Source organism: Dromaius novaehollandiae, chromosome 19 (assembly GCF_036370855.1).
Source record: "Dromaius novaehollandiae isolate bDroNov1 chromosome 19, bDroNov1.hap1, whole genome shotgun sequence".
In the NCBI taxonomy this organism is placed as follows: Eukaryota; Metazoa; Chordata; class Aves; order Casuariiformes; family Dromaiidae; genus Dromaius; species Dromaius novaehollandiae.
Genome location: NC_088116.1, coordinates 13,352,271 through 13,365,569, shown reverse-complemented (window position 1 = coordinate 13,365,569; position 13,299 = coordinate 13,352,271). Strand labels below are relative to the sequence as shown.

At 48.8% G+C, this 13,299-nt stretch overlaps 1 protein-coding gene across 2 annotated transcripts; it reads right to left on the bottom strand.

The window, feature by feature from the left end:
* Positions 1 to 1,340: 1,340 nt before the first annotated feature.
* MKS1 (MKS transition zone complex subunit 1) lies at positions 1,341 to 12,603 on the bottom strand. Of its 2 annotated transcripts, XM_064523508.1 has the most exons (18): positions 12,441 to 12,601; positions 12,242 to 12,354; positions 12,081 to 12,148; positions 11,577 to 11,732; positions 11,023 to 11,120; positions 10,638 to 10,766; positions 10,212 to 10,316; positions 9,687 to 9,795; positions 8,708 to 8,764; positions 7,744 to 7,786; positions 7,141 to 7,203; positions 6,312 to 6,382; positions 5,363 to 5,432; positions 4,149 to 4,256; positions 3,458 to 3,591; positions 2,659 to 2,741; positions 2,484 to 2,581; positions 1,341 to 1,972 (listed from the first exon to the last, which is right to left on the bottom strand). In XM_064523508.1, the coding sequence occupies exons 1-18, from the start codon at positions 12,518 to 12,520 to the stop codon at positions 1,866 to 1,868; spliced, it is 1,692 nt and encodes a 563-aa protein (XP_064379578.1). In that variant the 5' UTR covers positions 12,521 to 12,601; the 3' UTR covers positions 1,341 to 1,865. The 2 variants fall into 2 exon arrangements, with proteins under 2 accessions (XP_064379578.1, XP_064379577.1); XM_064523507.1 differs by having other exon boundaries at positions 12,081 to 12,354; positions 12,441 to 12,603.
* Between the last annotated feature and the right edge of the window lie 696 nt (positions 12,604 to 13,299).

The following is a 13,299-nucleotide window of genomic DNA, read 5'->3' as shown; positions in this document are numbered from 1 at the left end:
TCAGCTATTAGTGACAGACACAACAGAAACATCCTGAAAGAAATTACGTATTACTTACATAATATTCAGTAAATTTACACAGCTATGACATGAATTATGATAAAAAAGAGACACTGAGCAGCTACATACTCACTGAACACCTGAGCAGTAAGCAGGTCAGCGTCTGTGAAATGTGATAGCCTCATTAAAGACCATGATAGCGCGTACACCCAGCCAAGCCTCAATTCTGCTATTCTGGAACTGGGCGCTTGACTTTGCAGCCACAATGGCTTATACAGTCACATCACATCAAAGAGCGATTCTCATGCCTGATTCAAGCATGAGAAGCACCATCCAGCTCTAGCCTAGGGATACCGCAGTCTGCTTAACAGGCCACACTATTGTAATACGTGCTGGCAGCCTCTTCCATCAAAAAGGAGGGGTAGAGGTAGAGAAAGGTGAGCAAAAATTCTTTCATTAATTGCCAGGTACATTCAGGCTGCCATATGGATCTAGGAATTACAACAAAGGTCAAGGAGGGACAAATTCAGGAGTTCAGTTTTCCCAGTGAAGGCTGGGACAAGATCAAAATGGCAAGAATGGGCTGAGGGAGCCAACAGAGTACCAGAGAAGAGCAGGATGTTTAACAGTCATAAACATGGCTGCAACCATCAATCTCACACTCCTAGCAAAGAGGGAAAGTGCAGAGCAAGAGGGAGAAGGCCATTTCCTATTTCATATTCTGCCTGTGAGTTCTAATTTTATGGACATATTCAGGTCTGCATGATCTCAGCCTGAGGTTTTTCTTCCTACCCCTTGTGTTGGGGGCGGAGGGGAAGAACACATGAAAACATGACTCATGTACAAATCAGTGCAGCACTGCCAGTCTGCAGTTACCCTCACACTTCTGAACTTGAGAGGAACAAAAACAGGAAAAAAGAGACTGAGAAAAGAACAGGAGAGGAAACAGAGTAAAAACTAGACACATGCTTCCCCAGGAAGCGATGCAGCATATTGCAATCAGAAATGGAACAATGAACAGAGATAGCTCAAAGTTCAGTTGCTGTGCAAATGTTACAATCTGCTTTTGCTCTTTGCAAACCACGCAGATGAAGTTCTGCTATAAATTGAGGGGAATGTGTGTTCTTCAGTTGAATCCTCGAACAAAGGCTCCTTCTGCTAATAACTGCAGAGACGCAAGAGCCCAGGAGCTTCACAGAAACACACAAGGGATTACAGAATTTAACCCTTTTTTCAAGTTCTGAACTGATGTCATATATCATTCCTTTGTTTTGATTTCACACATTACAAAGTGGCAGAAAGTTATTTTCTCTAGAAATGAGTCAGTCTTAAGGCACAGGTGGATAGATTCATTTTACTGACGACTGACCTGTATTTACAAATGCCAACAAGTATTATCAGCATTTCTCAAGAAGTTATCTACTCATTTCATTAAATCCGAAACAGCATTCATGCCTCGACCTTCAACATCACTCTCTTCTTTAAGAAGAAAAGCAAATTTACCAAGTCATTGTAAACTTGAGACTTTTATAATCATTTACTATTCAATACTTGAAAAGGTGTTAAAGGGTTCACAGGTCCAGCGTTTGGTGTTTTAGTCTGCCCAGCAAAAGTGTCAGGAATTATCTGTATCACTATGGCATGGCAACAAAATGCCTTGAAAAAACAGGTGTCCTTCCAGAGATATCTGTGGAAACACAAAGATTCTGGGGCTGGATATGTTACAGACTCCTTCCCCCATCTAGGGAAAATAGCAAAGGAAGGGCTTGAAAAGCCTCCAGGCACCGGCACTGTGATTCCTTTTGTCCTTCTACTAGAGAGAAGCTGCTGAGCGCTCCCAGGCTGGAGGCAGTCGAGGTGGTGGATCACGGTTCTTGTGTCTGGCGCACAGTGGTGGCCGAGGTGCTTATGAGGTCTTGGGGAAGGCTTTCGCGTGCCTCCTGCATCCGGCGCCGTGCCCTCTGGAAAGCCTCTGCAACACAGCAGGTGAGAGCAAGCGAGAATGCATCAGTGGATACCGAACAGCAGCCTCAGGGAAGGGGAGGGATGAGTTTGTCCAACGAACATCATCTCTCCAGGAACAGGAACTGCACTTCCTAGTACTAACTCCCACCAACAAAGCACCAGGTCCTTGCTGCTCTCTTCATTTATTTCTAGTACTGTGCTTCCTCTGTGCGTAACAGAAAGGGAGACGAGCCTGTGCACTACAGCCACATGCCAGGCAAGACTGGGCAGCCCAGCCGAGGCTTTGCCCTCACAAAGCGGCTATCCTCCCACCTGCTGATAGCCAATGCCTCCTGAAGTTTCCAGCAATTTCAGATCACAACATTAAACCTCTGCTGTGGTAGTCTCAGACTCAGGAAGCTCAAGGGGGTGGTTACACCCACAACAATAGATTCTCCAGAAATCCCCTGCCTATCCTGTAAAAAGGGGACAAAAGCGAAGCAAAGGCTCTGCAGAGGGGAGTGAGATGAAAGCCCTACCCAAAACGTTGTAGACAGAGCTCTGCTGACTGATGCCTCCAAGTCGGTCCAGTACACTCTGCATGCGCTGTCTCAAGGCACTGGTTTCCAGAAAAGCTCTGCAGAGAAGTACAAGGTCAGGGCTGGCACAACACAACACAGAAGATGGAGCTTGCACTCACTTCGCAGCACTTACTTAGACTGTTGCAGGCAGTGAAGCCGGAATGTGACACTCCCCGTTGTCTTTGTGCGAAAGCCAAGGCGGCTCAGACGTTCTCCCTGCAGAGAAAGCACAAGTTAGAATAACCAGAGCCTGCAACCTGCTATGACAAACTGATCCTTAGCAACCACACACCTCACCACAAAGAGTGTCAACAATTGTGAGCACAGAGTCTCTTCCAATTAGTTCTGGGCTGCACTGAGGGCAGGACTTGATTACTAGTGAGCTGATAGCACAATGCTGGAGAAAAGTTTTAGTCATTGCTTCAGGGCTTATTCCCACTGAAAACTGCTACTAAGACCAGCTTGTTCGTTACACCAGCAAGAACCTCGGCAGCTTTCCTGAGCATGTGGAATTTTTGTCTGCCCCACATTCCTGTCGGCTTCTTGCTTCAATGAGCTGTTCCAAGCTCAGCACAGCCCAGGTTCCTTACAAACACACATGAAGACTAGAGCTGGTAAGAGATGCTAACCTGAGGGATGCTTTCCAGACATCGGCCAGCACAAGCAGAGGCAAGGCAAGGTAAGGTAAGCTTTAGTCTCTGTGCACTCGCTTCTCTAAGCTGAATACACCTCAGAGGGCAGAGAGCTCTACTGCAGGGTTTGTCCACTCCTCTGTCCCTGCTCACAAGTCCCACAGAGGATCCATTTGTCACAGGGATGGGACCATCAGCTCATCCTTGCTCGAGTCTGGTCAAGGCTGCTGACAGGAACCTGAACTTGAGAGCAGAATCTAACATTTCCCAGCAAGAGCAGCATCTTGAAGTTGAACCCACCTTGAAGGTTGATGGTATCCTGATGTAAGTTAAGTCCTCCAGCTCAGGAGATCCACCGATGAAAAATCTTCTCAGCTCAGAGACTGTCCCCAACTCCACAGGGCGCCAGGTAGGGATGGTAAACGTGTGGAGACCTGATTGAGGATGACAGGCCAGTTTAGTGGCTATGGCCAATTAATCCATTCAGAGTCACAGAGATGGATACCACAGCATCGATCCATACCATGGCAGGCTGGAAGTGTGAACATTGCACCATATATCTACACTTCTTACCAGTGACTCAGCCTCAGACAGTCACACACAGGCAGCGCTGAAACTACCCCCTGCTCATGAGGAGCATCTCCTTACCACATCAGCATGCCTGATGTGACCCTAAGGTTCCAGGTCGGACAGGGAAGGACTACCACCATTGTAGAGATGGACATGCTGCCCCACTCCAGGGTTTTATTGCACAAGATTTTCAGACAGAAACACTAACGGAGCAAAGACAGCAACACACGATGCTTCTCAACAACAGGTAAAACGGTTCAGGATGCACCAGAACCCTCTTCGCTGCCTCACAGGGAGCTAATTATCCCCTTCAGTATGCACAGGAAAACCCTCCCCAGGACCAGCTGAGTCCACTCCCAAGAGGACCACTCAACTCTCATTCCCCTAGGCACTTAACATACTGCCCCCAAATACATTTTACCTGGAGAGGCTGGCAGCACCAAAGAGCCATATCCTTCAACACGATACCTCTGCCAGAAATCCAGGGATAGAACCTCGAAGTAAAGAACAGGCCACTGAGGGAGAGAGTCTGCAAGGAAGGGGAGCAGATGACAGCTGTGTAAAAGCTGCAAATGGAGACTATCACTGAGAATGAGTTTGCTAAATACCCAAGTCCACTAGCAAGAAGTCCTCTCTGTATTTCTTCTAGAATGACAAACCTAGACATATGGGTGCTTATCTTCCTGTGTAATTCTGGACCCTCAGACTTCAGGATGAAAAGGGAAATATTGGTAAGAGGCTAAAAATCTGGGAAAAATTTTTGTTTTGATGAATCTCTGAGAACAAGTCCAAATTGGTTGCTCGATTGTCCTTGTGCAGACAAGACACTCTTTTCTGAACAATGTGATGCAAAACAAGGGAGCTTTTTTAACTCTAACACATACCTGTTTCACTCTTACTGGAAGGTTACTACCTTGGATTCTCCTACAAGTTTCCAAGCATTTCCTTTCTCCACTGTGTAATAAATACATCATATTTATTCTAGGCTGAAAGTGCATTAAGTGTTGGTTGTATACTCTGATGCAATGCACATGTTGGATTCAAGTGGCAAGGCACGATGTGAAGCTGTGCCTAGTGATAGCAGTCCAAAAAGCAACAGGGTTGGTGACGAAGAAAGAGGAATGTAGCGATGGGGTAGAAAAAGGCAGCAGACAAGCCCAGCTTAAAATACAGCCAGGAGTTTCAAAGTGACATAAACTATACCAAGATTATACAGGTCATTTAGTGTGTCTACAAACATAAGACTCAGCACAGAGTTCTGGTTGTCTACAAAAAAGCTGCCTGTTTCTTCAGCTGCAGAGTCCCCGTACCCTGTGCAGTATGTTGGGCGTGGTACCACAGATCAGCCTGCTCATCATTTAGAGGCCGACGAACTACGTTCCAAGTAGATTCAGAACTGGAGAGAACTGAGTATGGCCTGGAAGCAGCGCAGCCTACTACTCCATGTAAATACTGACACATTGCTGGGCAGAGAATATTTGCTACATGTCCAGAGGTTGTGTGGTGATGGGGTGAACATTTGCTGAACATGCAACATTTTCCTTTGTTTACATCTGTCCACATGGCAAGATGCCTACCTACACTGTGATCAGGAGATTTCAGAGTTTCACCTTTCAGAGCAACAAGAAAACGCACCTTCTGATTCATCTTCTTGGGTGAAAAACATCTCCAAAGTGAAGAGGTAGCAGAAGTATGCCACATTATCCTGGAAAAGAGGAATAGGGCAGAGATCAGATTCCTGGACAGGAGCAGAATCCATCACTAGTATTACAATGGGCACATAGAGAGCAGGGAGAAAAGAACTAATGGGGAGAGGAAGCAGTGGTGCCTTAGATGAGATCAATCACACCACACTAATGAACACATGGCTGCACGAGGGACCTGCATGCAACTTCCAGAACCATGTAGATGGAACAGGCTGTTAAAACTAATGAAAAGGGGGAAAGAGTGACACACCTCAAATGATAAGTCAGCCATTGGCATAATTATTAGACACCATCAGGATCTTTAAATGAACCCAGCAAAATACCTCAAACAACATGATTACTGAAATGTTGTATGATAATGGTTTTTATAATAAGCAAATTAGTTCCTACACGGGCATGAAAAAGCTGGTAAAATTCAAATCCAGCTATCTGTAAGGGAGGAGCTGCAGACAGCAATTGAATTAACTTCCCAGACAGAAGGGGGGGTTCACTGAGAAATCAATTTAGAGACTGTGCGCATTTCAGTCCCAGTCAAGCCAGAACAATGCTTCATTAACTCTGAGCATCTGAGAGAACAAAAATCAAAGCTCCAAAGGCAATCAACCAAAATGACGAAAAAAGTTAGGCTCCAGAAACTGCTCTGAAATTTTATTCAAACACAGCAGCACTCTGAGAAATGTCAATGACTCTTGAGAAATGTCAGAAATGTCAATGTCAAATGTATAACCAGAATAAGGAGAATCCCAATATGGTCTGCTCTAGAAAGCGCTCTCACGTCAGAACCTTTGCTGAATAAACCCATAGGTTGTAACACTATATGGTCCACCTCAAAGTGTGCCTATTCAAGCTCTGCTCCTCTGGTTTGAAAGCATCCTTACCCAGCCCACTTTCTTGGTGGCACAGGTCTGTGTCACTCCTGAGAGCTGCTGGAATGCCGGGCTCGACCAGCCTAGGAGAAAAGGAGAACGTGAACCCAGTGGTGAATGCTCTGGGTGAGAGGGCGGACTCATCAGTCAGAGTAGCTCAAAGGAGAACATCAGTCCCAGATGTTCAACCCACACTGAATTTTCCTAGGTGCATCCCACCCTCCTGTTGCAACTACTGCATTCCAGAACTCCATGAAACTGCGTATGACAGCACAAAGTCCACCTTAAGAGAAGGGAACCTTACCTAAAAATACAGAGTAGCAAAGTGACAGCCCCTCAGACAAATATCAGGGCTATAGCCAGGAAAAGAGGGGAGCCAGGGCCATAGCATCAGGGTGATGAAACAAGTAGCAGGATGTGCATATTAATGCTGGGAGCCTTATTTCTAAGCCAAGATTTAATACTTTAGCATCAGCAAAAAACATGAAAACATGATGGCTGGCAGTGAAATCAGACAGGGTCACTACTGAGATGGAGAAGACAGGAAGGCTATTCTCTGCAGTATCAGGAGTGAACTTGGGTAGTTTGCTGGCCACCACCACCGCTGGTTGAGAAGCCGTCAGTCCTTTATGTCCCAATCCGATTTGGAAGAGGCAAGAGGTGAAGATGCTACTTTCTCTCAGATGTCAGTTTAGTTCACACCACTCTGACAGCCTCCAGTTAGATCCCAGCCCCTACACTAATTTTTACTGACTTTTTAGCAGAGCTGATCTGATGCATTAGCCAAAGTATGGCTTATACCTTAAACTGCTGTGATATGCTTGGAAACAGGGATACTCACATTTAGGCAGCTCCAGAAAGAAATGAACGTAGAGGTTGTCATACTCGTAGCCTTGAGCTGAAACTGAGAAGAGGACAGAATGAACATTCAGCCTCTTGCTTCCACATAAACTCCTCCAGTACTCACTGTAGAGCATGGGAGATGCAGCACCAGTGGTCTCAGGGATAGTCAGTTACTGCTGGAAGCTGGGAAAAGCCAGGTTCTTCCGTGCAACAGAACATGACCCTCAGAGAAGATTCTTTCTCAGGATAAGCCCTGTCCCCACCACCAGGTTATGGAGGTCCCATGTTTAATTGCTTTCTTTGCTATAATCTGTATTAATTTCCCAGTCTGTTCTCCCTTCTTCAGACTTGTATGTTTTCCTACAACAGCTGCCGTGTTTGTAATCTCCAATCTGTTAACGCCACTCAAGGGATTAGTTCACAAAAACAGGGAAGGAGTAGGAAGAGGAGGAAGAGGAGGAGGAAGAAAAGGAGGCTAGGGAGAGAATCATCTGCTCTGGACTGGCCCTTGAATCAAGAATCCTTGGACTCTTTCTAGCCTTAGCCATTCCAGCAGACCCAGTTTTTGCTCCTACAGTGACAGTTCATAATAAGGACTCACCTATTTCCCCATTCACAAACAGCCGCAGCGTACCAGGAAGAGGCTATGAGAACAAGCAGATAAAGAAGATAAAGAGCTTAGTGACTATTCGTGCAGCCTCACACAATCCCCTCCCAACAAGATGTCACATGGATATTTCATGGCTGCTTGCATTTCAAGGCTTCATCCCTTGACTTGCTTCCTGCTGGTCAGGGAGAAATTCTGACCTCTTGTATTATCTTACCATCATTTCCAGAAGTGACCAGTCTCTCTGGATAGAGCCTCCCTAGGGAGACCAAATTCCCAGATTGCCAGAGTTCACTATGCTGTAAATCAGGTCTTTTACAGTACTTCAGAGCGGATATAAAATGCAATCTGAAGTCGCTTGCAGAAATCATAGTCCTCTTCCCACTGTAGTGCTCCTGCACTAGCCCAAGAATAAAGCAAGCACAGGAAGAGCTGAAACGCACTTTTGAAATACTAGAAGGAGTAGAAAACTTACACCCATTGGGGAACAAGATTTGAGCAGAAAAGATTCCAGTCTGGGTAATTTAGTGAGCAGTGAAAGCGTACATGAGTTTGGAGGTGGGAGGGCTATTGAACTGAGTGACACAATCTGTCTGGCATTCAAGAAGTTAATAGCAACCGCCACCCCAAAATACAAATTTTCCTTCCTTCCTTCTCAGAGTTATTACAGTCAAAGGCCTTCACACAATGCATGCAGTCTCACAGAGACCGCACTGTTCAGCACTCTCTGCTGCAGGTCTGACAGATGTATGTTGGACCTCCGCAGGCTCCACGTCCATTGCAAATGGATCCTTTCTGCCCAATTTTCAGTAGGAAGTCACATGGCAAAAGCTGCCAACACATCCCCAGAACTAGACAACCTTTGGAGACTGTGGTACAAACAGCAGCCATGCTAACCAGGTCACCGGTCTCCAAAAGGCAGGCCTCCAGGTCCCTCCTGAGTGCCAGTGGTACTCACCATTTCAAATTCTGAGCCTACAAGACCACTGAGGTACTCTTTGTGCCGACTATACAGCTGAAAACACAGAAAAAGTGGATTACAAAAAGTGCCATTTTGATTATATGTTTTTGCTTATATTATTGCAAAAAAATATGATGGGTATAAAATAAGACCAATTTAAGTTGCTGACAGGCATAACTGACAGTTTTTCATTGTTATAGCAGAGTATAGAGTAATGCAAGAATTTAAGAATCTAATACAATTAAAGATGCATAACTGCTAACGCTGCATGAAACTTCAGCTTCTGAGAACATCTTGTCAAAGGCTAACCTAGAGAAAGAATAAACTCCAAAGAATCAGCAGCTCTTAAATGACACAGTGCTAAAACCACAAGCACAAACTATTCCACTGAAATGAATGGATGGGAAATCAGTGTGGCTAAATCACGATTTCCTCATTGACCTCAAATGCAATAAGGAAGTGTACAAATCAAAAACTGAAACACATTAATAACCTGTATAAACTGCCAAAGGCAAAAAGGCAATTCAGAAAGGTCAAGGCACAAAATGAGATCCAAGTATCCTGGAACATTAAGGGTAACAAGAAATCATTCTGTAACTATACACACAGCAAGAGGAAGACCACTGCTCAAAAGGGAAGGAATACCATCAGCAGGTGACACTAGAAAGACAAGAATTTAGGGGCTTTCTTGCATCAGTCTTGACTAAAAACATCAGTTGCAGTCAGTTGTCAACACAACCAATACCAGTGACAGACAAGACCTCAACCTAGACCAAGGAATGAAGCAGAGTATTCAGGGAGTATTTGAATGAGTTGGAGTTTTCAAATCGCTAGGCAGATGAGACTCACCTTCAGTGACATTCATCTTACCTAAGTTTAGGTGCCTATAGCACTAATGTTTATATCTATGTGAGGGTCTAAGCTCCCTCTGCCAAGTAAGAACTAGTCAGTATAATCAGTGGAAGCTGGTCCTTACATCTCTAAACACACGCTGCTCCCGTTCCTCCTCCTCCTGCTGCACTTGGACAGATGCATTCTCAATGGTGTATTTCCACAGCTCTCGCTTCTCTCCATCCAGCTCAATTCTGCAGAGCCCCAAAACACATGGGCGAAACTCTACCATTAGGCAAAGAACAGGCCCAGGCAGCAATATTATCAACCATGCCATCCCCTCCCTACAAGGCCTGTGAAGTAACACAAGGGCACTAATGACCCTCTCCTCACTCCCAAGTGCCTGCCAGCATCAATGGCTCAAAAAGGATCACTCATGTCCTGCATACACATAACCTGTATCCTTAGGGGCTGGCTCCAAAGCCCAGATCACATGCCCAGTGACAACAAGTACAAAGTACACAATAATCTGTCCCAGAAGCCCTTGAAACAAAGCTAAAAAAATATCCCTCAACTTAAATGCTGATCTACTGCCTGAAAGTTGAGGGGGGCTATCAATTTTGGCCCTCTGTATCAGTCCCACTAGTGGTACCAGCCCTGTCCCACTCACCGGTAGGCTCCTTTTGTGCCAGTAAAGTCAGGCTTCACTGTAATCACACCATTGCTGTCTACCTTGATTGTGCAAAGAACATGTTCATATTCCCTGCGACCAAGCCTAATGGAAGATACCAAGAAAGACAGAGACAGTCTAAATAGAGCACGTGTATATTTTCTTACTCCGGAACAGCAGAGCTAGTAAATGCACATGGAAACACAAAAGGGAACACACACCCATACTTCCCTACTAGTATAAGAGGCCTTTGGGAGGGATACATTCAGTGCCTCCCAACCGAGGTAAGAGGAAGGAAATAGTAGCTGGAATTACTGAGCTCTTAGAATTCCCTCCCCTTGACTAATGAAAGAGGCAGGTGATTTGAGTAAGGGCGGGAGATGAGTTTCCATCTGGGAGACTAGATCAGTTCAAGATTTTACTTACTTTCCGTAAGGACCCAAGTCCCCCATGATGTACATGGTCTGAACAGGAGTGTTAATCACATGATTGTTCTTTATAAATTCTTCCGAGGGCTCCCAGGTGATGACTTTTGACTTCAGAGAACTCCCTTCTCTGTCAACGACAGGACAGCACAACGCACATCTGTCAGACAATCAGATACAACACACCAGAGCAGCCTGGTACAGACAGCACTGAATACTCCAGGATGAAAAGTCACGGTACCAGTTCTGAGTACAAAAGCCAGTTCCTGAGAGGTCTCAGTGGGCAGTTCAAGCTGCCAACTTCCACATGCCACGTTCCTCCAGACCTGAGGCACTAGTACCAACAAACCTGCATTAGCAAGCTCTGAGCCCCAGTCTGCACTCACATTGGCCTACGATCTTGTCTTCTCCTCCTCGCAGTGGCCATTCGCTCTGCCAGATATGATGGCACCTCATGAACTGAGTCAGTTACTTTCTGGTAGTGCTGGAAGAGAGAAACACAACTAGAACTAGCCTCATTACAACAGGACATCTTTCTCAAACAGAGGGTCACTCTTGGAGGAGAATACAGGTAGTTACACCTATACATGCAGGGACAAACTGCTAAAACACTCTAGATGTCATTCGCCACTCCTGTGGCAAAGCACAGCTGAACTCCACCCAGCAAGTCACCTAGAGAACAACTCTACAAAGCCAAGTACCTCCAAGCTGTCACCGTACACCCTTCTGAAAGGGGAAGATCTCATTCTGGGTATGGAGCGCCAGGTGACCATACCGCTTCTGCCTTGCAAAAACAGTATGTTCTCCTGCTTTCACAATGTCTGGCCCGCTTCTGCATGCCTAAGAAATGGCAAACATTCCCCTCTGCCCTAAAAACCTGTAGGCCTGGCCTTGCTGACAGATAGTGCAGTACAGATTACGTGTAAGTAAGAGCTGGTACCTCCTCCAGGTTGGTGAATCGGTCATGATCGGTGTAGGTGAAGATGCGGTAGTTCTTCCGACCTCCAGCCTTCTCCAGTTTCAGGATCTCCTCATGGTACTGCCGGTCCAGGGGGGTCTGACAGGCTGACTCATTTTGATAGAGATCCACCTCAAACTGAGAGCACCACAGGTAAAGCGCAAAAGTTGCACTTCATCAGCACGGCCAGTGCCAAAAAAGCTTTTCGGCTGAGATTTTTAAAGACACCAAGATCCTTCGGGAATCCCAGTCGACAGCGCTACGTCCAGTACGGCCCTGACACCACGCTGGGACATGGTGGCCCACAGCACCACCAGCACCCTCGCGGAGGGACGCAGACGCAGCAGCTCACCCCAAAGGGGGGGAAACCTGAGGGGATGCGCGGAAGGCGGGAGACGGGCGGGCAGGGGAGCGCAGCGGCCGCCCGGGCTGCAGCAGGGCCGACGGCCCCGGGGGGAAGTCCAGGCCCCACCGCCGCGCACCCACCTGGCTGAAGAGCTTCTCCTGCCACGCCACCACGGCCTCCTCCTCCTCGTCCGGGGGCCGCCGGGCACCTGCGGGACAGAGACCGGTCACCCGCGGCAGCACCCCTGCGAGCGCCGCCGCCGCCCCGCGCCCCCCCCCCCCCTCCGAGGCGCCCCACGTACCGGGCGCGGCGCGGGCGGCCAAGCCGAGGAGCTCGGGGCCGCGGGGGCCGGCGGGCGGCAGCGGGGCCTGCTGCAGCAGGAGGCCGGCGGACGTGAGGCGCTGGATGCGAACCCTGCGGGGAGGCAGCACGGCGTCACGACGGGCCGCGGGGCCGCGCCGGGCCGGGCCGGGCTGGGGTGGGGGGGAAGCGGCCCTCACCGCAGGCGCAGATTGCGCACGGGGTCGCGGGAGCGATACACGGCGCCGGCCGCGTCCGCGCTCCACAGCGGCTCCTCCATGGCCGCCGGGCGGGCCGCGCCGCCTCACCATGGACACGGCGCCGCGCGGGGCAGCGCCAGCGCCAGCGCCCCTCGCGGTCGGCGGGCAGCGGCCGTGGAGGAGCCGCTGTGGAGGGCGCGGGGCCTCGCCGGGCCGCACCCGCCCCCCCGCGCCCGCTGTGGCGGCTCTTGGCCGCCCTGCCGCGGGCGGAGCACCCCCGCAGGCCGCCCAGCTCGGTCGCGGCTTGCCGTTTTCCAGCCGTCCTTATTTCTGTCCAGACCCTTTGTGTGCCCCTCGCCCCCCACGCCTGAGCGTCGCGCCGGGGCGACGCCAGAGCGGCAGGATGAGCCTGCAGCGCCCGCAACGCCCCGCAGCCGAGACCGAGGCCGAAGCCCATGAGGTGGTGACCAGGCCCGTGAGGTGGTGACCAGGCCCGTGAGGTGGCGACCAGGCCCATGAGGTGGCGACCAGGCCCGTGAGGTGGCGACCAGGCCCGTGAGGTGGCGACCAGGCCCGTGAGGTGGCGACCAGGCCCGTGAGGTGGTGACCAGGCCCGTGAGGTGGCGACCAGGCCCGTGAGGTGGCGACCAGGCCCATGAGGTGGTGACCAGGCCCGTGGTAGCTGCGTTTGATAGAGCCTCATTGCTGAACTGGAGGAACGAGGGGAGAAGGCATCCCCCTCCGCCTCCCTTGCTGCTGATGATTTTATATGGTTTCTATGATATTTCCTTTCCTTGGTCATCTCCCAGGCTAGAGCCCCAGCGACATCATGCCTCATGCACGAGCCGTTCTGCGCTTT